Raw genomic sequence first — 25,151 nt, 5'->3', positions numbered from 1 at the left:
TCAATCTTTCTTCTACCGTTATTGACGGCTGTGGCTGTGTTCTGCGTCCAGAAAAAAGCCAGCATTACCTGAGGAGGAGTCAAGTGTGAGGGAAGAGGATGATGACAGATGCGCACTAGTTAAATGCTTCCGAGAAATGTTTCGGACCATGAAGAGGCTGAATAAAACCCAACGTGTTATTCAGCCTCTTCATGGTCCGAAACATTTCTCGGAAGCATTTAACTAGTGGGCATCTGTCATTTTCCTCTTCCCTCACACTTGACTCCTCCTCAGGTAATGCTATCTTGTTCTGGACGCAGAATAGAGCCACAGCCGTCAATAACGGTAGAAGAAGGATTGAGAAAATTGATATGCTTTTCGCATTCGCACAGAACCTATCACATGCTTTTGTCATGGTGAATGCCAACATAACATTGAATCTACTAAATAATGCATCCAAGTAACCCAGTTCATTTCTGACTGCCATGATGAATGAGAAGAACTGGTATGCCAGTCTGTTCTTTGGTTGGTCTCTGCTGGCAAGATCACCAAGGAAGTCTCTGCAGCGGGCATCGATCATGCTGATCGAAATCTCCAACATCTACAATCCGATCCCAAAAATGATTAAGGTGCGATACTGAGTATACTCGGAGAGTTGTCTCCAAAGGCGTACCCAATGTCTTTGGCGAATCCAATTGTCCAAAAAGATATGGTGGCTCCAACGGCAACCGCAAACATAAAAGGATGGTGCCGCCACCCGAGTTTACAGGTGTTGCTGTAACAACTAAGTAAGAGATGAAAAACAGAGCTAGAAACGGCGCCGACGAGCCACACCAAACAGGTCCATTTATCCGGTATTTCGAACTCCACATAGATTGGTATTAGCCATGCTATCTAAACAGCGTTGACAAGGTGGATCCCGACAGCGATGGAGGCCACCAAAACCAGCTTCCACATTGAGATTGGCTACGCCGGTGTGGAGCTTGATTCTGTCGGTGAACTCGGTGAACTCTTAGCTATCAAAGAAGAAGGTATGTAACTTGGCACAAAGAAGAGAGTTTGGAGGGAGGTAGAATGTATCGGGCACAAAGAGAAAGTTATTCGAAAATGGGCACAAAGAGGAGAAGTTTTGGAGGGAGGTAGTCCTTAGCTGGACAAGAGGTGGGTTAAAATAAGAGTTTGTTAAACTAAAGCTTTCGTTGAAGAAAAAGAAGGTGATGATGATTTATTTTAATCCACCTCTTGACCATCAGAGGACTACCTCCCTCCAAAGCTGCTCTTCTTTGTTCCCACTTTCTAATACATTCCTCTTTGTGCCTGATACCTTCTACCTCCCTCCAAACTCTCTTCTTTGTGCGCAGTTACATACCTACTTCTTCAATAGCCATGAGTTCACCGACAGAATCAGGCTCCACACCGGCGGAGCCAATCTCAGTGTGGAAGCTTGTTTCGGTGGCCTCCATCGCTGTCGGGATTCACCTTGTCAACGATGTCCAGATAGCATAGCTAATACCAATCTATGCGGAGTTCGGAATACCGGATAAATGGATTTCTTTGGTGTGGCTCGTCGGCGCTGTTTCTAGCTCTGTTTTCCATCTCTTACTTAGTTATTACAGTAACACCTGTAAACTCGGGTGGCGGCACCGTCCTTTTATGTTTGCGGGTGTCGTTGGGGCCACCGTAGCTTTTTTGACAATTGGGTTCGCCAAAGACATTGGCTACGCCTTTGGAGACAACCTCTCCGAGTATACTCAGCATCGCGCCTTAATCATTTTTGGGATCGGATTATGGATGTTGGAGATTTCGATCAACATGATCGATGCCCGCTGCAGTGACTTCCGGCATGATCTTGCCAGCAAAGACCAACCAAAGATCAGACTGGCATACCAGTTTTTTTTATTCTCCATGGCAGTCAGAAACGAACTGGGTTACTTGGGCGCGTTATTTAGTAGATTCGATGTTTTGTTGGCATTCACCGTGACAAAAGCATGTGATAGGTTCTGCATAAATATGAAAAGCATATCAATTTTCTCAATCCTTCTTCTACCGTTATTGACGGCTGTGGCTATGTTTTGCGTATAGAAATAGCCAGCAATACCTGAGGAGGAGTCAAGTGAGAGAGAAGAGGATGGTGACAGATGCGCACTAGTTAAATGCTTTCGAGAAATGTTTCGGACCATGAAGAGGTTGAATAAAACCCAACATGTTTTTCAGCCTCTTCATGGTCCGAAACATTTCTCGGAAGCATTTAACTAGTGCGCATCTGTCATCTTCCTCTTCCCTCACACTTGACTCCTCCTGAGGTAATACTATATTGTTCTGAACGCAGAACACAGCCACAGCCGTCAATAACGGTAGAAGAAGGATTGAAAAAATTGATATGCTTTTCGAATTTGCACAGAACCTATCACATGCTTTTGTCATGGTAAATGCCAACATAACATCGAATCTACTAAATAATGCGGCCAAGTAACCCAGTTCATTTCCGACTGCCATAATGAATGAGAAGAACTGGTATGCCAGCCTGATCTTTGGTTGGTCTCTGCTGGCCAGATCGTCAAGGAAGTCTCTGCAGCGGGCATCGATCATGTTGATCGAAATCTCCAACATCCACAATCAGATCCCAAAAATGATTAAGGCGCGATACTGAGTATACTCGGAGAGGTTGTCTCCAAAGGCGTACCCAATGTCTTTGGCGAATCCAATTGTCAAAAAAACTACGGTGGCGTCAACAGCACCCGCAAACATAAAAGGATGGTGCCGCCACCCGAGTATAGAGGTGTTGCTGTAATAACTAAGTAAGGGATGGAAAACAGAGCTAGAAACGGCACCGACGAGCCACACCAAATAAGTCCATTTATCCGGTATTCCGAACTCCACATAGATTGGTATTATCCATGCTATCTGGACAGCGTTGACAAGGTGGATCCCGACAGCGATGGAGGCCACCAAAACCAGCTTCCATACTGAGATCGGCTCCGCCGATGTGGAGCCTGATTCTGTCAATGAACTCGGTGAACTCTTGGCTTAAAAGTGAAGGAATGTTATAGGGCACAAAGAAGAGAGTTTGGAGGTAGGTAGAAGGTATCGGGCGCAAAGAGGAAGATATTCGAAAGTGGGCACAAAGAGGAGAAGCTTTTGAGGGAGGTAGTCCTTGGCTGGACAAGAGGTGAGTTAAAATAAGAGTTTGTTAAACTAAAGCTTTGGTTGATGAAAAAGAAGGTGATGATGATTTATTTTAACCCACCTCTTGACCAGCAGAGGACTACCTCCCTCCAAAGCTGCTCGTCTTTATGCCCACTTTCTAATACCTTCCTCTTTGTGCCTGATACCATCTACCTCCCTCCAAATTCTCTTCTTTGTGCGCAGTTACATACCTTCTTCTTCCATAGCCATGAGTTCACCGACAGAATCAGGCTCCACACCGGCGGAGCCAGTCTCAGTGTGGAAGCTTGTTTTGGTGGCCTCCATCGCTGTCGTGATCCACCTTGTCAACGCTGTCCAGATAGCATAGCTAATACCAATCTTTGTGGAGTTCGAAATAACGGATAAATGGACCTCTTTGGTGTGGCTCATCGGTGCCGTTTCTAGCTCTGAGTTCCATCCCTTGCTTAGTTATTACAGCAACACCTGTAAACTCGGGTGGCGGCACCGTCCTTTTATGTTTGCGGGTGCCGTTGGCGCCATCATAGCTTTTTGACAATTGTATTCACCAAAGACATTGGGTACACCTTTGGAGACAACCTCTTCGAGTATACTCAGCATCGCGCCTTAATCAATTTTGGGATCGAATTATGAATGTTGGAGATTTCGATCAACATGATCGATGCCCGCTGCAGAGACTTCCTTGACAATCATGCAAGCAGAGACCAACCAAAGATCAGACTGGCATACCAGTTCTTCTCATTCTTCATGGCAGTCAGAAACGAATTGGGTTACTTGGCCGCCTTATTTAGTAGATTCGATGTTATGTTGGCATTCACCGTGACAAAAGCATGTGATAGGTTCTGCGCAAACATGAAAAGCATATCAACTTTCCCAATCCTTCTTCTACCGTTATTAACGGCTGTGGCTCTGTTCTGCATCCAGAACAAGCCAGCATTACCTGAGGAGGAGTCAAGTGAGACGGAAAAGAAAGATGACAGATGCGCACTAGTTAAATGCTTCCGAGAAATGTTTCAGACCTTGAAGAGGCTGAATAACATGTCATCTTCCTCTTGTCTCTCACTTGACTCCTCCTCTGGTAATGCTAGCTTGTTCTGGACGCAGAACACAGCCACAGCCGTCAATAACGGTAGAAGAAGAATTGAGAAAGTTGATATGCTTTTCACATTTGCGCAGAACCTATCACATAATTTTGTCACGGTGAATTCCAACATAATATCGAATCTACTAAACAAGGCGGCCAAGTAACCCAGTTCGTTTCTGACTGTCATGAAGAAATCGAAGAACTAGTATGCCAGTCTGATCTTTGGTTGGTCTCTGCTGGCAAGATCATCAAGGAAGTCTTTGCAGCGGGCATCGATCATGTTGATCGAAATCTCCAACATCTACAATCCGATCCGAAAAATGATTAAGGCGTGATACTGAGTATACTCGGAGAGGTTGTCTCCAAAGGCGTACCCAATGTCTTTGGCGAATCCAATTGTCAAAAGCTATGGTGGCGCCAACAACACCCGCAAATATAAAAGGACGGTGCTGCCACCCGAGTTTACAGGTGTTGTTGTAATAACTAAGTAAGGGATGGAAAACAGAACTAGAAACGGCGCCGACGAGCCACACCAAAGAGGTCCATTTATCCGGTATTCTGAATGCCACATAGATTGGTATTAGCCATGCTATCTGGACAGCGTTGACAAGGTGGATCCCGACAACGATGGAGGCAACCAAAATCAGCTTCCACAATGAGATTGGCTCCGCCAGTGTGGAGCCTGATTCTGTCGGTGAACTCATGGCTATCAAAGAAGAAGGTATGTAACTGGACACAAAGAAGAGAGTTTGGAGGGAGGTAGAAGGTGTCGGGCACAAAGAGGAAGGTATTCGAAAGTGGGCACAAAGAGGAGAAGCTTTGGAGGGAGGTAGTCCTCGGCTAGACATGAGGTCGGTTAAAATAAGAGTTTGTTAAACTAAAGCTTTTGTTGAAGAAAAAGAAGGTGATAATGTTGGAGGGGTAACGATCTTAAAAGCGAAGGTCAACATAGTGCTCCAGTCGCTCGTCCTAAGCTAGCTTGCTGATGTAAACCGTCGTAACCAAGCCACCAGCAAGATAAAATTTTCAGCCCCCAAGGAATTTTTGTCCCACAAAGAGCACGTCCAATGGGTTCCACAGCCAAAGACATAGCACCCATAACAAACCAATTTAGTATAAGACCACAATTTATATACCGATAGCCTATGTCAGACACTGTATCCACTTTAATCCCAGACTTCCCACTGTATACCTCCCTCTCCATCCAATCATAAATGTACATGAAGATCATTGACCACGCCAACCAATTTATTGGTGTAACCGTCATTAGCGACATCGGCTTCTTCAACCCTTTCATCGCCGCTAACATTTTCCGAAAACATGTAACCACCGTCCATCTATCATCTTCCTCTTTCTGCTCACTTGACTTCTCAGGTAATACCTGCTTGATCTTGAGGCAGGAAAGAGCCACACCCGTCAAAGACACTAGAAGGAGCATCGAGAATAATAAACCGCCTGTCAGGTTTGCGCAGATAGGGTCGGATGCTTTTGTAATCGTGAATGGGAACATTGTCGGGAATCTCTAAAGGAATGTGGCCAAGTAACCCAACACACTTCTCACTGCCATGAAAAATGCGATGAGCGTGTTTGGCAGTCGAATTTTTCGTTGGTCGCTGGCCGTAAGGTCATCAAGGAAGGCTCGGCAGGGGACTTGGATCATGTTAATCGACATCTCCAAACACCAGAACCCAATCATAAATAGGACTATGATGCGTGCCCAAAGTTCTGTACAGGAGAGTAAGTCTCAAAAGGCGTAGTCGATGTCTGCGAAAAAGCCAATCATCAAAAGATCTCTTATAAGGGCAACGGCACCGGCATGGATAAAAGGACAGGGTTGCTGCTGTAGTAACCGAGGATGGGCTCGAGAACCAAGTTGGAAACGGGGCCGTCGAGCCAGACGAATGAGATTCTTCTGATAGGTACTCCAAAAATCTGGCAGACAGTTATTAGCATTGTTAGCTATACAGCCGAGGCTAAGTGTATTCCAGCAGCGACGAAGGCCACCATGACCAGCTTTTGGACTAGGCTTGGCTGCCCCAGTGGTGACCCCTATTACGACTGCACCGGTGCTGACCCCGACTCTAGCTGCGCCGGTCTCATGGCTACATAGTGTTACATTCGAGGGATGGAGAGAGTGTTTGACGAAGAGCACGTTCGAGAGATGCGGGGAGTGCATTCAAGGGATGGAGAGTAGGTTTGACAGAGAGAGATAGAGGCGTTCGTGGGATGGGGAGTGTGTTTGATGGAGAGAGACAGAGGTATTTGAGGAATGGGGAGTGTGTTTGACGGGGAGAAACTGATGTGTTTGTGTTCTTCTTGTACAACACTGATTGGATGGGGAAGGAGGTATACAGTGGAAACCTAGGGATGCAGCGTATAACATCGACGTGTCGTATAAAGCTCGGGGTCTTTTGATAAACTGGGTGTTTATGGGTGTTGTGTCTTTGGGTGTGGAACCCATTGAGTGTGCACTTGGTGGCTCCAAGAACGTTTGGAAAATTCTCAATTTTATCCTTGATGTTGGCTTCTCATTCTCCATGGCAATAAATACGCTTCCTACTACCATGAAGAATGAGAAGAACACGTTTGCTAGTCTGGTTTTCGGTTCATCACTGGCGGCAAAATTCCCAAAGAATGAGATACTTGCTTGTCTTGGGTGCAGGACAGAGCCACACCCGTCAAGAATAGTAAAAGAAGATGCAACCTTTCAGGTTTGGACGGAACTCATCGCACACTTCTGTCAGCCATTGCTATTTTCTAAATTTAACATATCTATTGACAAAATTAAACATCCAAATTTAATTGGCAACAAGAGTAAAACGGAGTAAGCATAGTCCTAGAATCTATTGATGTTGTCCCTAAACTCTTGGCTATGTCTTGATAAACTCATCCAATTCTTGGAAAAACCTAACTGTTCATAGTGATATTACTATTAAACTAAGAATTTTGGTAGCAAAAATAATGTAATTTTTATGTCCGCTAACACCACCTTAAAAAAATATTAATAGATGAATGAATTCTATTAATAATTCAAAGGTAGGCAAACATTTCATCAAAAGAACAATATATATAAAAAAAAAGTGCAAAAAAATAACATAAACATATAAAAGCAAATAAGTATAAGATAGAAATATCTTACAAAGTCATGACGCAACAATTTGCTATATATGTACAATTTGCATTTAGTGTTTGCTAAAGATCCATAAATATTTTTTATCAATCTCCTTTAAGAAAAAAAAAAAACAAACACCAATATTAACAATTAATAATAACTAACTATATTAGAAGAAAACAGCAATAGCTAATGAGAGTAGTTTGTTTTAAGAGGACAACAAGGAGAAATAATTAATATAAATTCTTTTAGAGCAGCTTGATTTTTCAGTCAAAAAAATAAGAAGGAATAATTAACATAAATTCATAGAAAGCTTAATATCTAAAATAAAATAAAAAAATAATTTACTTAACATAAATAATTTACTTAACATAGAATGTAAATAAAAGAGAGAGAGAATGACTCGCAAAGTATAATTTTGTAGATATACACCTACATATCTATTATAAATGTAGACGGTTTAAATTAGTGGTAATAGTCAAATATAATTCCTTGATAAGATTCAAAGTTATCAATAACGAACTAATTAACAATTTTGGTCTGGTCCTAATTCTAAAATTATAGCTATGACAATGATGTTTGTCACTGACAAAATGAACTAAATTCTTCCATTGCTGATAATCATTGCACGTTAGAAATTAACAAGTTTCAGCATAATTATCATTTAGCAACAAAAAATATTGATATTTGTGATGATCATTTTTCACCTGGATAGGCTTGGGATCAAATGAAACAACCACATCATTTAGCAATAAAAAATATTGATATTTGTGATGATCATTTTTTACCTGGATAGGCTTGGGATCAAATGAAACAACCACTCCAGTAATTTCTGTGATCCTCTGAAAAAAGAAATATATAATTAAATAATACTAATTATAACTGATTTTTGTTATATTAAACTAATTTGATTATACTTGATTAATAAAAAAACTTGAATATATAATATTATTTTACTTTTTTCTTTAAGTTATCCAATGTATTTAATATTAATATTATTTATCTTTAATAAATATAGATGAATTAAAAAGACAATCATATTTACTTTACATATAATGACTTCTTTAATTCTTTCTTATATAATAGTATTTAAATATAGCATGAACATGTCGCTTTAAAAATATTTTATAATATATTATTGAAATTTGTCTTTTACTATATTATTTAAAATAAGAAAAACAAAGAGAAATAAAAGAAAAAAAAGCTGGTGATAAATGTTAAATAGATCTCTATAATTAAAAATGATTTTTTTCTCATTCTTTTTAAATTTTCTGTTTCTTGACTTTTGTTTATTTACTTATTTATAATATATTAAAGGTGAAACTAAATATTGTTATCTTGAAAAACTAACACATAATATAAGTAAAAAATATTACACATATATACATCTTAATAGTGAAGTTGATATATTTTTTTCATTCAATATTTTCTTTGTCCATCTTTAATTTATTAATATTAAGATCCTTTTCGTTTCATTTACTTTTCTTAATTATCATGGGGAATGAAAAAAAATTAATAATAATACTTATTAAAATCTAAATTAAAAGATAATTATTCTAAATAAATTCTAAAAAATCACAACAAATAATTTCATATGTGCTCATTTATTTCTTTGATAAGAATTACCATTATTTTTGAAAATGTTAAAACTAAATTTCATCAAAAAACAAAATAAAAAAAAGACTTAAAAACAAAAGAATATTAATTTAGCACAATTATAATTCTAAAATTTTTTATCTAATCCATTATAAGTAGCATAAGTAGTTATCTATCCTTAACTTACAAGTGTAAGCAATTAGTTAATCTAACTTAACGATAATAGATTTAATATTAATATTATTTTTTTATTAAATGGTTTCTTATATACAAAAAAAAATTAATTTATTATAGCTTTACAAAATTTGAGAGTCTATAATTCTAGGGGTTTTTCTTTAATTTGACTACTGATGCCTTTCATCTAAAGATGTTAATTGATAACTTAATATTTTAATTTTCTTAATAAATATTCTTCACCAATAATGTTATAGATGCACAAAATTTATTATTTATTTTTTCTATTAACCCCTTATTATTTATCTATTGTCAATTTCTAAGTTATTTCTTGACAAATCCTACCCATAAAACTATTCATACTACTATTCTATATCATAATTTAGTTAACAAGAATTATAAGATTAGTTTTTTTCCTAAGACTTATCATTAATTAATTAAAAAAGATTTTAATTAATTTATTTCTTTAATTAATAAATATTAGATAAAATTAATTTATTGTGAAATTCTATATTATCCTTAAAATTTAGCACAATAAATTTAATACTTCTACTTTGAAATGAGTTTAGTCGATAAAATTAAAATATAAGTAATATTGTTTTTGCACAAATTTTTGTTAATATTATTACAGTGGTACTTCTTTGACCAATTAAATTTAGCTTATATTAATATTAAAATTGTCCTATTTATTGTTCTATTCATTTAAAGAAAATATATTTTTTTTAACTCATTTTACATTCAATTAATTAAATTAAAAACATATTTTGTAACAATTCCAGTTAATATATCATATTTATTTTTTTTATTTTTTTTCCAATAAAACAAATTAATAACACTTACCTTACTAGTAGAATATCATTTTCTATTAAGCAACTTTTTTTTATTAAGCAAATATGTAAGCTTATTTTTTATAAAAAAAATAGAAATTTTACAACAAAATCATCAGCTTAACTCACCCAATGCTACAATTTTAATATATATCTACTCAAACTAGCTTGAAGCTACTTTGGATAAAAAAAACATTTTCAAGTCAAATAAACTGACCAAAGGATGTAACAGTTGCATGTCCACCATACACTTTCTTTGTGAATGTCCACAAAATTTTTTTTTCTTAAATCTAGACTATTTGTATTTTTTATATAAAATCTGGTTGGTTACAAACAATGAAATAGTCATACTCCAAAGAGTACACTGGAACAGGTGAAAAGCTTCCTATATTATAATTATTCTTTTCATGTGTGGTTCCAAGAATCGAGAATCCTACCAAACAATTTTTTATTGATTTCTTCTGGTTCATAGTATCAAACACTTTGATTATTTATACAGTAGTTGAAAAAATCAAATCAAGAATTAATTACAAAATTGTTTATCCAAGTATGCTTTTTAAATAATTAAATATTCTAAATGCTTTTTTATTGTACTCGATATTGTGTAAAAAATAAAAAAAAAAAGTTGATAAACACTCATAAATTAAAATATATCTGCGGTAGGTGAATGATGAATGTAATCTTTGATCATAGTCATAGGTATTATTGACTATTAATGAAATCAATTGTGAAATGTGTTCAGTTCAAAAGTGTACCAAAATATGCAATAGTATGAGGGTGATTCACAAGGAGCCAATGATAAATAATAATAAAGTTAACAAAGATGATGGTTATAATGGTAAACATGTTCATGTGAACACACTATTAAAAAGAAAAGCAAAATGCTTTAACACACAGATCGAGGACTTTAATAGAGTAAGAAATTTTTCTTCTTTTTGTTCTTCATACACAAAGTCCCTTATATATACATGTATGCCTACCATAAAAGGTGTCAAAAAGTGGTTGCTAACAAGAACAAATAGGAAGCAAGAGTTGAAAAAGAATATCAATGGCAAGATCTAAAGATGCATTAAAGTTCAGACTTGTAGTTTATCCACGAAATTCTAGGCATCTTATAGTTATATTATAAGATGAATCAGCAATTAAAATTGAAATTGGCCACTTGAAATTATCAAAAAAACAAAGAACACTGTTTCATACGATGAAAAAGCTAAACTTTAAGCAACAATTTAATCACATCCTCCCCCAGCAAATAAAAAAACTTTATTGTGAAATCCTAACAGTGAAGAAGAATGAAGGGAGCCCAACAAATGAAAAAGAACCAAAAAGGGGAAGGGGGAACAGAGATGTTTGAAGAGTTAAATAATAACCTTTGTATCAAACCAACAAACACTTGGCGTGCGTGCTGTTTCAATGTAAAATTAATAATAAAAAAATTATTTAAGAAAATTAAATAAGAAAAGTATTTAAATGGTAAAAATGTGCTATGCCTATTTAAATAAGACAATTAAAATTATTTAAGATATTCAAATTAAAATTGAATATTTTAATTTATTTACCTTATGAAGATAAAAAACTAAAATTTTTGTTAAATCCTGAGATAAAACAAATGTTTTTTTCCCTCAAAAATAATCTTTAAAACAATTATTTAAGTTATATCAAAGCAAAAAATTTTACATATAACAAATAGCATGGCAATTGTGAACAAAAAATACACTTGATCTTTGGTACAAAAAAATTAATGTTTTTTATTGGCTCTCAAGTAGTATTTAATATTGTTTAATTACTATGATCCTACCCCTCCCACGGAAAGAGAAAAAAAAAATTATTATTACTATGTGTGCAAGTCTATGAGCTAGCAATGATAATTAGCTCCTGCGAAGCTTTAAGCCATTTGTGAAGCTACTTTGTGAAGCTACTTCTCATTGCACTAGAGGAAAACTAAGTGTCGTCATTTTTGTGATTAAAATTGAATATATGTATACTGATCTCTGTACCTTATAATTTTCCTATCTAAAAAGGGTTTCAAGAACTTAAAATGAAAATATTACTAAAGTGGCATGGAAATTTAATATTTCAGGCAATTTTTTGTTTGCATTTTTATTTTTCTAATTTTTTATTTTTTAAATTTTGTGAAAGAAAAAATAGTAAAAATAATAAATTAATATTTTTTATTTTCACATCTATTTTTTTAACGAAATTTAAAAATAAAAATACTGAAAATTTATATATACCATGGTTCCTGAGAGGCTATATAAGGGTGACTGAAGATCTTGGCAGCATTGTGTCTCTTGTTTGTAGGGACTGGCTCTCCATGCATCACAAATAACCTAAAAAATATACAATTTTTATTTATTTTATTTTTCAACTACAAGGTTAATTAAAAGTTGACCCAATAATTGAAACCAGCATTATTTAGAAATGAAAAAAGAAAAAACTAAAAAGATTACCCTTGCTCTGCTTCTGATGTCGAAAACAAGTGCATGAAAGAATTAGAACTTACTCCCATGGAATCATTATCTCTGTCTTCATAGGTAAGAACATATTCTGACCCATGAAGAAGATCCGCATTGACCTGAAATCATACCGAAACAAGCAGTAACTGGATCCAGGCAAACTAAGTTTTCTTGCATCAAACGAATTCTTCCTTACTTATAGTAAAACCGCGGAACATAGTTCCGGGTATGTAGAGTAATTCTTCAAGTCTACTTTCCTTAAATAGGGAGCACCCTCCAAGATGACCTTGACAAACAGTGGACCGGACCCCGGTTGTCCATCTTTTTCGAATTGGTTGCCAGTGAATTCTTCCGCCCTGTCGCACGAGGAATATCAGAATTCAGAAATCATTTCCACAGGTATGCTCAAACTTTCGATTATTCTACTTACTTGGTAGCTGGTGCACTGCTATTATTATTCGCAGAACCATTAAGACTGGGTCTGCTCTCATTGAAAGCATGATGAGGCTTCTCGACCCCAACCTTTGTTGTCGAAACTTCTTTCATTTTGGCTTGTTGAACCCCAAGACTCTCAAGCAGAGAAGCAGGTTTTAATCCTAAGTTAGAAGAAGGCCTTGACGACAGAATTGTATTCACTTCTGAATTAGATAAAAAATTCCCCTGCATGATCAGAGCATGTTACAGTCTTACACATACTAAAAACAAGATTGCAATTACTTTAAGTACCCAAAGATCATAGTTAAAAAGGATATTTCCTCAGACTAAATTGACATTTACCTTCTGGAACCCATTCATTACATCTAAGAATCCTCTTTTGTTACCCAAAACAGCAGCCTTTGCAGGGGAAAAGAGGTTTCTCATCAAACTGAGTTGAGCTTCTTAAGCAATGATCAGAATCTCTCTCGGTAGCTTTCAGGTTCAGATTACTTTTATGCTCGTCCGGTAAGGGCAAAACCGAGCTGTCAGCAGAAGAACAACCAGACAATTCCATGTAGTTGCGCACTTTCAACTCGGAGCTCTCCATGTGAGCACATTCCATGGCACTCGACGAAACCAACAAAGTCACATTGCTTTTCCCCTCCTCCTCCCCCGCTATGCTAAATACCGGCGGTGACATCAAAATTTAAACCAAGAAGTTCCTAAATTTTGTGTTTTCCCTATCAAACAACAAAAACAGCATTTGAAATGGTTCATGAAACAAACAGAATAACAGATCATTTTGACTAAACAGAATCTTGCACTACACTCCACAGCCTTCAAACTTATCAATCAAACAGAGAAAACAATACATTGAAACACAGCTTTCCCACAATATTCATAAGCAACCTCAGTGTCATAAAATCCAATAATAGATTGAAAATTGAATCATACCTTTGCTCAAATGAACAACAATAGCCAAGTACAAATTCTTAAATTGCAATAAGGCAAAGTTAGGAACTTTATATACCCAATGAAAACAAATAAATATAACACAAATTAAAAAGAAAATGAGAATCGCCATGCATTGCTGCAAAGACTCACAGATAGAATGATAGATACACATATTAAGTAATAATTACTTTTCGGTGGAAAAAGTTACAAGACAAAGTTCTAAAAATAACCCAAGGGGAATAAAATTAAAAACATGGTACAAAACAAGCTGTAATAAATAATAATAATAATAAATTAAAAAAATTCACATGAAAATTTATGAGTCAGAGTCTTTCACTCTTGGCTGAGTCATCTTCCATCGAAGCACATTTCAGTAGATAGACGAAAAACAAAAAGCAGATTCTTTTTTCAGTTTCATCTTTTGAAAATAAAATCATCCAGAAGTGAAGATAACAAAACACGGACTCAGTTTGGTTTTGGTCAGAAAATGAAAAGGGAAAGTGAAGAAGAAAAGTTGAAAGAACGAATAAAAAAAAACAGAAACTAGTGAGCACTACTTTGTGTTAATAATGCACTGAAAAAAAGAAGTTTTTGAGAGTTTTCTCATCCATTACTGGAACAAAAATAGGAATTAAGAAAAAGTGGAATAAAGATGCATGTCCCAGTTGAAAGCAAAAAAGGGGAAAAGCAAAGGGCCACAGAGAATTGCAGAAGGGTTTCAATGAAAAGTCCATGAAGCAACATACGAAATTAAAAAGAAACAAAAAAAAAAAACTTAGGAGGTGAATACTTAGGAGTTTTACTTACTCGTGCTGAAGAATAATGAGAAGATCAGAAAGAGATAAGAGGAAGAAGAAGAAGAAGAAGAAGAAGAAGAAGAACGGTGTTAGGCTAATATTGAAAGAGAGAGTGGAAGAAGAGAGAACTAAGTGAAGAAGAAGAAGATCATATTTGTTTAGCACAGAATATTGAGATATAGACACTAGGCACGGATCTAAAAAAAAGGTAAATAGTGGCCTTAGTTTTTTTAAGATTTTGAAGAAGCATATATACGGAATATGTACTTGATAAAATAAAAAATATTTAGTAATTTTATATGTAATTTTTTAATAATATGATAGATTTAGGTATTAATTATTTTTTAATATTTTTATTTAATTAATTTTATATTATATACTCAAGTTTTTATATTTTTAAATTAATTTTTATATACCTATCTCTATGAATATAATGATTAGATTTTTTTAAGTAAATAAAATAAAATTTACCAAAGTATATAATTTGTATTTTTTTTATCAAAATATATTCCATTTCTTATCTCGTTTACAGTATAAATGAAATAAAAGATAAGATACATTTTGGTAAAAATGTTATAAATTATATATTTTAGTAAATAAAATCCTATAATAATTTACATCATTTTATTTTAATAATTATATTGTCTATTTTAGTTTTTTTTAATAGAAATTACTAAGTTTTTTTCTAAACTTTATTATTGTAAAATGTTATATTTTTTATGATAATTTATTTCGATTATAATTTTATTCTGAGAGTTATATTTTATATTCTATAAAAATATTGATATATTTGAGATGATTAATAATTAATATTTTATTTTTAAGTTTTTGAAACTTTTAAAAGAACTAATCTTAATCAAAGAGATATGTAATAACTTCTTAACTAAACATATCATAAAAGTATTAGTATTTTATAATTCTATGGGGTACTATTGATATTGTTATATTTTTTTTATGTAATTCTCATATCAAAAATAAAATTATTGAAAAAAATCTATATTTTTTTCTATATATATTGCTAAAAATTTTAAAAAGAGCAATTCAGTAATTACATATCATGCATAAATTATTTTTACATAATAAAAAATACAAAAAATAATTAAAAATTTTGTATAAAATTCGACCTCCGCATATTAAAATTTTTAGATTTGTCCCTAATAGACACAAAGATATAATTGTATTTGACATATGAAATATAAATAAAGACATTATGTTCTGATATACTAAACTAATGTATTTTGTATCATTCATATTAGAAAAAACATAAATATTAAATGGATATATAATTTATTTTTTCTTTTATTGTCAATATCAATTTTTTACAATTATATCTTTTATCATTCTATTTTCCTTCTAAATTTTGATCTAAAGAAAAAATAAGATAAATTTGATTTTTTATTATTTATTTTATTTTATATTTAATTTATTATTAAATAAAATATAAACATATTAATTTTTGTGTTTCTACTTCTTTGTGTCCTATTCAAGAATGGATATAAGGGGGGCAGTAGTGGCTTTGTACCTTCAAAAAAAAAAAAAAACAACTATATCTATCTATAAAATATGGTTTAAAAAATAAAAAATATTATGTGATTTAGTGACTTTTATGTATTGTTTTTCACTTATTTATTTTTAATTTTTTATTCATTAATATTTGTTATTTAACCAAAGTTCTTGCACTTTCTAAATTAATTTTTATATACTCATCTCTATATTAAGTTTTTAAAAATTTATTTTTAATAATATTAAAATATTAACATATTTAACATTATATTATTATATAGAATATTAACAATGACTTATGTCATTGTATTTTGGTAATTGCATAGTGTATTTTAAATGTTATTTTCTTATAAAAAATATATATTATGTCTAAATTACTTTTATATAATAAAAAGCTAATAAAAAATAAAATTATAAAATTCGTTTTGAAATTCGACCTTAAAATTTTTAGATCCATCTCTGATTTTATTGTTAATATTTTGTCTTGTATTATTTTTAAAACTAACAATTTTACTCATCGGGCGAATATTTTTTTTGCGAAGTATGAAGTTGAAAATAGATTATAATTAAAATTTATTATTTTAAGTTGAAAAATAATTTATAAGCAAAAATAATATTTTGTAATTTATTATTATAAATAACTTTTTTAATGAATTGACTAATTAACTTTAGCTATCATTTTTTATTTTTTTTTATGAATTTATACTATTAAATATTAAATAATAATAATATATAAAATTATTTTATCTTTATTATATAATTATACTACTTAAAAAAATTATACATTTTTAGCATAGTAAATTATCTTAAAACTATTTTTTAATTAACATATTTAAATATAAATTAATTATCACATCATTATTTTTTAAAAGTGGTTATACAAACAAAACAAAAATATTATATATACACAAACAAATCAACAACTATATATCAATGTATACATTTATGTGTTATTTAAATTATTTTAAATATATATTTTATATATGTGACTAATTTAATCACTATTTTTGTATATATATATATATATATATATATATATATATATATATATATATATATATAGCATAGTTATAAAGGCAAAGCAAACCTCATATATAGACTAAGAAAGCAATACTTTTTTTTTTAACTAATTTAGTGGTTAATTTTTAGTAATTACTAAAAATATATGAGTATATCAATTTTTTTTGCAAAAAAATTTGGCGGAGAGAGGATACAAGAATTAATATACATTATTATATGAGACTATTAATATAATTATATAACTCAAAGTATTACTAACGCATGTGCATATCAATGTAAATGAATCAAATTCGTTTAACAATATGTAAAAAAATTAATAAATATCGGATTAATAGTTAAATTAATTCTTAAAAAATATTGGTTCTTTAAATTCGTCCTTGAAATTGCATTTGTTTATAAGTATGGGATACTGAGTTAAAAATACATAAACACAGAGTCGTGATGAATATCAAATGAGACATCAATAAAGATATTGTGTTTAAATACACTAAATTAGCGTATTTTGTATATATCTTAACAGAAATGACACAGTAACATTAATAAGAGACACGACTTATTTTTTTTTTCTTTTGTTATTCTTATTAATTTTTTATGGTTATATTTTTTATTATTATATTTTTCTTCTCAAAATTTTTTAATGAAAAAATGAGAATAAATTAAACTTTCTTAATTTGTTCTAGTTTATCCTTAGACAAAAATTTGGTGACTATATCCTTTGTGTTTTGTTCTTAGTGTCTTGTCTTGTTCTATTCTCAAAACCAAATGCAGCCGAAAGATTTTTTAAATTAAATTAGTCTTTTAAAGATTATAGACTAATCATTTTTATCCTTCAGTCACTCAATTGATAGTTTTTTCCCAATAATTAATAATACGAGACGTTAACTCACGTTACATATGATATTTAGCATATTCAATTAGACACTAAATAAAAATATTTGTGAAAATTTATCAATTTAGGATCATTGGGTTATATAAATTGATAGATTTATAATTAGCACTTAATTATGGACTTCCTCAGAACTCTTACTCAATGTAATGATGATGACCTCCATGTACTCCCTCATATTTATTAAGCTGTTCCTTCCATTTTTCCTCTTAAACTTTAACAGCCAATAAAAAAAAAATAAGAGAATCGTGATTGTGAAGCCAGAGGGGGGAAAAAATATACAATAGCATGCTTACCAAATGTTGTCAACAATTTCAACTACCCCACTTATTACCCTCTTCTCTTTTTAAGCAAAGGATGTTAAGATTCCCCCTCCTCCTTCTACGTCTACCATATAATTGTAGAAAAGATGACAAGTTAATTCCATATTTACCCCCAACACATTCACATGGATACACTATATTGGTGGCGATTACCGAATATTGCTTTTGCTATATGTTGTATAGAGTATAGACTTGTAGGCCATAAGGGACCTTAAGGGAAAATGAGGAAATATGGGGACCAAATAATATATGCGGTAGATTTGTAGCCCTGTAGGCCATAATTATATAGGGTCCTTAATCGCAAATAAGGAAATATGGGGACCAATAATTAAATTGTACAATTTCTTAAAGGTTGAAACTGTTGCCCTTCTGAATTGTGAATTTGTGACATTAGCAATGTAGCACAAATATAGTGAAACCGAAAATCACATACTAGGGTGGGGAGAATGACAAATAAGAGTATCAAAGGTGGACCAATAAAATTTTATCAAACCAATAAAAAAAATAAAATTTTATCAAAAATAAGAAAAAAAAGAAAAAAAAGAAGAATAAAGATGATAATTTATTTTTTAAAAATATTATGTGTATATTAAAATCAATTACTATATATATGTATATAAATATATATATTGTTCAACTCATTTTTAAAGTATATTTTATATTTTAATATATATTTATATTAATAATTTAGATGGAAGTGGCATGCTTACTACTAGTATTTGTTTTAATTTGGGAATGGGGATTGGGGAGAGTTATGGAATCAGAACAACTTTGCATGAAAATAGAGAGCACCTATAGGGACCAATCCAAAAATAGCTTAACATGAAAAAGGTAAAAACTTAATTGATGATGTTTTCATGTAAAATTAATAATAAAAAATATTAAATAATTTAATTAATTTGATTGAATTATTATTTAATAATTTTTATTATTAATTTAACATAAAAATAACATAATTTCCTCCAATTTAATATAAACCAATTTTATTATAATTTAAATTTTATAAATAAATAAAAATTTAAAAATAAAAATTTAAAATTTAAAAAAATTCTTTTTACATTTATCCTAATCACATTTATAATACACAATAAAAATAATTCATCAAAAACTTGATTTCTTTCTATTTACTTGAAAATAGTCTAATCTCTCCCTCTACAAGCATGCGGTCTCTAAGTAGTTTTCAACGCCGTCACCCACTTACCACCGTCGCCTCTTTCGTCGCGCTGCGCGGCCTTTTTCTTGTGTCCTGTCACCGTCCTTCTTTCGACAACGACACAGCCCCACCCGTTACGACTTAACCATCGCTGCCCGATTCGCGACGCTCAATCAACTACTCCGATCTATGGCGACTCCTCCACTCGCGATGCGCGGCCTCCGTATCTTCCTCCTCGCAACGCGCCACCGCGAGTCCCCCACCGTGTATGCAACGCCGTTCAAGATATCCTCGTCGGTCATCGTACGGCTCTTCTTTTTCTCCTCCTCCTATTTAGTTTTGAATAATTCTTTTAACTAGTTTTATATGTTTCTTTTTTCTAAATTTCAGATGATTCTTTTTATTAGTTTTGGATGATTCTTTTTCCTATTTTTTTACTTTTTTTTTTTGTTTTAGAATTTGTATGATTCTTTTTCCTATATTTTGTATGTTTTTTTCTTAGGATTTGGATGATTCTTTATCTGAATTTTTTTTAAGACGTTTTTTTTTAAAAGAGAAATTAGAGTTTGCGTAATAAATGGTAAAAGGTGAATCAGAGTAAGAAAAGGTAATTAATAATCATTAATTTTGTATTTGTTAAAAAATAAAATTTAAATAATCAATAATTAATGACAATTAATTAATACAGAGTGCAATTTAAATATATTTGTTGACTTATTATTGACTATGTCTCTTTTAAAATACAGAGTGTAATTTTGTGTTTTAGCATTCTAAATATAAATTACAAGAGTATTTTTTTAATTATATTCAAATTTTAATTTCTAATACAGTTAAACAACATAAACTAATCGTATCATGGTATTTTAGATTTTTTTTTAAAATTAACCTTTTAAGGATTGTTTTGTTCTCTTGAATATTAATTATAAAGATATTTTAGTCTGTTAAAAAATTAAAGTTTATAATTTTAATATAATTAAAAAAGTTTTATTATAAAAAGGACATTTAATAGTTTAAAGTTAATCATAAAAATTTATTTTAGTTTTTTAAAAGTTATGTGTAAGAATATTTTAGACTTTTTCATATATAAAAATTTCTAATTTTTAATACAATCGTGTCATCTTAGTTAATCCTATAAGAATAATTTAGTCTTTTTAAAATTATTTATCATCGGATACGCTAATAATTTAACTTTGGTATTTTAATCTTTTCAAAATTAACTTTAAAATATTGTTATGTTATTTAAAAATTAATTAACCTTAAAATGCCAGTTACTATTTTTTCATAAAATAAAAAATTATTTAATCTTTTCAAAACATTAATAAAAAAGATACAATTGGTCTTTAATTAACAATATCCAAAAATTATTAGTGCTTTAGCATATTTAACCGGTCTTTTTATAATTAGAACAATTTGAAGGCCAAATATTATAAATTTATGCCTTTTATATGGAACTAATAAAAATCTCAAAATTAGAATATATTGTCTTGGTCTTTTAAGAACCAGCTTTAAATTTTTTCAATATATATATATACCTTTCTCTTTTTTTCATATTCTAATATTGAAAATAAAAATATATTACGTATAGAATAAATTAAGATTTTAAACATATAAATATAAAATTGTTAAAAAATATAATCATAAAAAATATAAATTAATTTAATACTAATTAAATATTAAATCATTTAACAAAACTGCTCTTTAGTAATTTTACCAAATAGATATAATTTTATTGTCAATCAGTTATAATTTAAATAACATATTTTTTTCATACTCATTTAGAGATTATGGGTTCGAGATTCTCTTATAAAAAAAATGATATAATTTTGTCTAACGAATATTAAATTAATTTTTTTCATTATTAGATATCTTTTGTAATATAAAAATGATTTATTCTTTTATATTTATAATGTAAATATTGTAGTCTCTTTCTCATTTAATACTAGTGAAATGTAAATCTTATTTAAATTATTAAACATAGCTAATAATAAATGAGACATGAATTATTAACACATGAATTATCCCACAACAATACGCACAAAGATCATAAATATTAAGATATAATATTTGGAAATGATATAGTGTACGTGTAGAAAAGAGATGTAGATGCGAGAGAAGTGTGAATTTTTCTTGGCTCCCCTAAGAACAAGACACAAAGATTACACAGTTGGGCCCCACATGGTACAGCTTATGATAATAATGCATATCCACACAACACTTTTTGTCTCAAAAAAAAATTATATATTCTTTGCTTCATAGAGATTAGAGAACGGCAAACATGCTGGGGTGTTTTACCTATAACCCTAATATTATTTTTCTTTCTTTCTGATCGGGATTTAAAAAAAATGGTAAAAACTTAATTGATGATGCTTTCATGTAAAATTATTATTAATAATAAAGTATTAGATAATTTGATTAATTTAATTAAATTATTATTTAATATTTTTTATTATTAATTTAATATAAAAATAATTACAAATAAATTTTTATTAAAAAATATTATGATAAAAAAATAAAAAATGATATTGTATCTATTTTGATTGAATGTCAAAAATAAAGTTAGTTATTTCACTAGTGTTAAATGTAGTATTGAAGTGTTAATTTATCATCATTTTAGTCACTATTAATTAAAAAGATATCATAAAAAAATACTACATCCCAATAAATGAGTGCACTGTACAAAAATTAAAACTTGAGTTATTATATACGAACATGACAAAAATTTATTATTTTTTGGTTTGTTTTATTTGGGTCATTAAACAAGTGAATTGAAAATTTTTTCTAGTCAAAATAAAATACATGAGGTTATACCTGTAAGATACATTATTGAATCTAATATTAAACACCATGTTAGACCCCTCAATGGAGGAGTAGAATTTAAGAGATATGAAAACTAGTGCAGTTCCATACACTGCAAAGTTTTACTTGTAGGGCTATGCCACATTTAGATTTCCTATATATGATTTACGGTGTCACAAATTTCAACCAAGAAATGGGAAGCCACTTATGACCAAAGAATAGAAACCATTTATTTTCTCCACTCCTAATATTTCAATGAACACAAAGAAGATATCTATAAAAAAAATATAAATAAATATATTAATATATTTATGATTAATATTTTATATTTTTTAGAGTTTATATTTGTTCTTTAAATTATTGACTTTGTTTTTATATTGCTGTTACGTAGAATATTCTATTAATTATTTAATTTTGACTTTACGATAAAATTATAAAGCTAAATAAAATATTTTTTTAGATTTAAATAGGACATTTTAAAAATTAAAGACAAAAAATATGATTACGTTTAAATATATAAGATCAATTTAATATTTTATCTTTTTATATAATTAGATAAAAATTTAGGTACAGTTAATTTTATTTAAAATTGATAGATAAAACTGTTAAATAATTTAATTAATTTGATTAAATTTTTATCTAACGATTTTTAATTATCAATTTTACGTGGAATTGATTGCACTTGAATCTATATTTTAAAGGCAGCTGTTTATTCCACTAATAGCACTTCGATTTTTTTATTTTTTTTTTGAACTTGTGTTTGTCTTATTTCGTTCACTTCAAATAATATAATGCAAATGGCGGGGTTGAGATAATGAGATAATGATGATAATTGATCATGGACTAACAGCACGCTAACCCACCAAGAAACAAAAGCACCGACATGATAGTGATTTGATATTAACAAGTGAACTGAAGGATATTAAGCTGCGTTTGTTTATAAGAATATACAGGACATGATAAGATATTGAAAATAATATAAGATAAGATATTAATAGATAGAAATATAAAATTTTGTATTCTTATATTTTATTTGGTGGTAAATTAGAATAAATTATGAAAATTCAATTTATTCTATATGATAAGATATTGAAAATAGAATATGATAAAACACTGATAGATAGAGATACAAAATTTTGTATTCTTGTATTCTCTAAACCCTAAATTAGAATAAATTATGAAAATTCAATTTATTCTATTTTTTTCATTCAAAAAATTTGAGATGAGAAATATAACAATAAAAAATATAATTATAAAAAATTAACAAAAATAATAAAAAAATAAAAAATAAGTTGTATCTCTTGTTAATGTCTCTGTGTCCTTCCTGTCAGAATAAACACAAAATTATCTCTAAACACATTATCTCTATACATATCTCATTTATCAAACACAATTTTATATCTCAGTCTTAATCTAATCCTTTAATGAAATAACCCATATAAGTGTATGCTAATATTCAAATCGACAGATATCCATATCATAAAATCATTTATGCACCGCCTTTACGCAAGATTTTTTTTATTGTTGTTGTTTTTTTTTTTTTTGGGATTTGAGTACGTAATCTTTGCATAATTTTTTTTGTTCTTTTGTTTGTGTTATCTTAAATTTATTTTTGAGAAAATAAGAAATAAATATTAGATTTTTTAATTATTAAAATTTTAATATTATGTTATAAAATTATTTATTATAAAAATCTAAACTATCAGATAGAAACATATAAATAATTATACATTAACACCCTAAAACTCAATATATATAACCTATATCAGTGGATAGATTATAATATTATATAACATATATCAAAGACACGAAAATAAAATATGAAACCAGAAATGGACAAAGCCTAGGCTTAACATTCACAATTTATATTGTATTTTGAACTCTCTCTCTATATAAAATACAATAAAAAAAATGATGACCAATTAAACAATAACTTTACCTTAAATATTATTATTCCTTTAGATATGAAGCAATCACAATGTGATGAAAAAAAAAAAAGGTAATGCTCGAACGTCATAATCCACAAAATAAATTATATTTGTTTTACCATGCCTTGGGGTAGGAACAAAATAAATTAAATGATCCTATATATATATAGTGGACCACTCTAAGAGGGGCTTATTTGAGGTACTTTTGATCCTCCTCAAAGTAGATGAGACGACTTTGTTAGTGAGGCCCCAATCAGAAAAAAGGAAAAGGAGTTAGAAAAATTAAAGGCAAAAATAATTTTGACCCATAATCAGGATAACTTTATTTGAAAAGGAAAACATTGACGTATATATACTATATATACACAAAGATGTATTCGTTAAAGAAATAAATATATATAAATATAATCAAAAGGAAGCCCAACAAATTCTTCTTTTGGCTTGTACCCTAGAAGAGAAAAATAAATTTTGCTTTATTTTAAATATTATTTTCTTCTCCGTTATGATTATGCGTAGACCAATGACATATGCTTGGTTGCTTTGATCATTTTCTTTCCTCTTTGATGCTTCAAAATTCTCCAAGTTGTGGGTATAGGGTATTATTTGTTTGGGGAATATGGAGAAAAAAACTTCAAGCAGAAGTAAGAGACCATGCTTGGACAATTTACATATACAAGTAGGCTTTAAAATTATTTGGGAAATAGTTATTGTGTGATTGGTAAACAATTAATAAAGATCTCATAAAGAAATTCATCATTAATGGCCCTAGTTTCCATCATAATTCTCTATCTTCCAATACTAATGCACTGGCATCATAACTTTGTGTTAATTTTAGTTAACTTTGGCTGAACCTATTGAGTCATCATCTCTTTTTATTTTTAACAAATAAAGGATAATTATCCAAATAGAGCCAGCAAACCATTTATTTAGATACTTGCACCCTTTCTATTCAAATAAATGTCCTTTTTTTTTATATATTTG

At 30.3% G+C, this 25,151-nt stretch overlaps 2 protein-coding genes and 1 pseudogene across 3 annotated transcripts; 1 reads left to right on the top strand and 2 right to left on the bottom strand.

Annotated features, from left to right (window-relative positions):
- Positions 1-1,632: 1,632 nt before the first annotated feature.
- On the top strand, positions 1,633-2,128 carry LOC148569105 (sucrose transport protein SUC5-like). The gene is made up of 2 exons (XM_088484890.1): positions 1,633-1,976; positions 2,062-2,128. The coding sequence occupies exons 1-2, from the start codon at positions 1,633-1,635 to the stop codon at positions 2,126-2,128; spliced, it is 411 nt and encodes a 136-aa protein (XP_088341016.1).
- Positions 2,129-5,171: 3,043 nt separating this feature from the next.
- Positions 5,172-5,738, bottom strand: LOC148569104 (sucrose transport protein-like). The gene has a single exon (XM_088484889.1). The coding sequence runs from the start codon at positions 5,736-5,738 to the stop codon at positions 5,172-5,174; it is 567 nt and encodes a 188-aa protein (XP_088341015.1).
- Positions 5,739-7,729: 1,991 nt separating this feature from the next.
- LOC107639746 (auxin-responsive protein IAA9-like) lies at positions 7,730-14,769 on the bottom strand (annotated as a pseudogene). Its single transcript, XR_015880811.1, has 6 exons — positions 14,572-14,769; positions 13,171-13,550; positions 12,824-13,053; positions 12,388-12,749; positions 12,172-12,267; positions 7,730-8,182 (listed from the first exon to the last, which is right to left on the bottom strand). The product of XR_015880811.1 is annotated as an auxin-responsive protein IAA9-like (transcript).
- Positions 14,770-25,151: the final 10,382 nt, after the last annotated feature.

The sequence above is a fragment of the Arachis ipaensis genome, chromosome B4 (assembly GCF_059453495.1).
Source record: "Arachis ipaensis isolate K30076 ecotype BB chromosome B4, ASM5945349v1, whole genome shotgun sequence".
Taxonomy (NCBI): domain Eukaryota; kingdom Viridiplantae; phylum Streptophyta; class Magnoliopsida; order Fabales; family Fabaceae; genus Arachis; species Arachis ipaensis.
The sequence above is the reverse complement of the archived record's forward strand: the minus strand, read 5'-3'. Positions and strand labels throughout refer to the sequence as shown.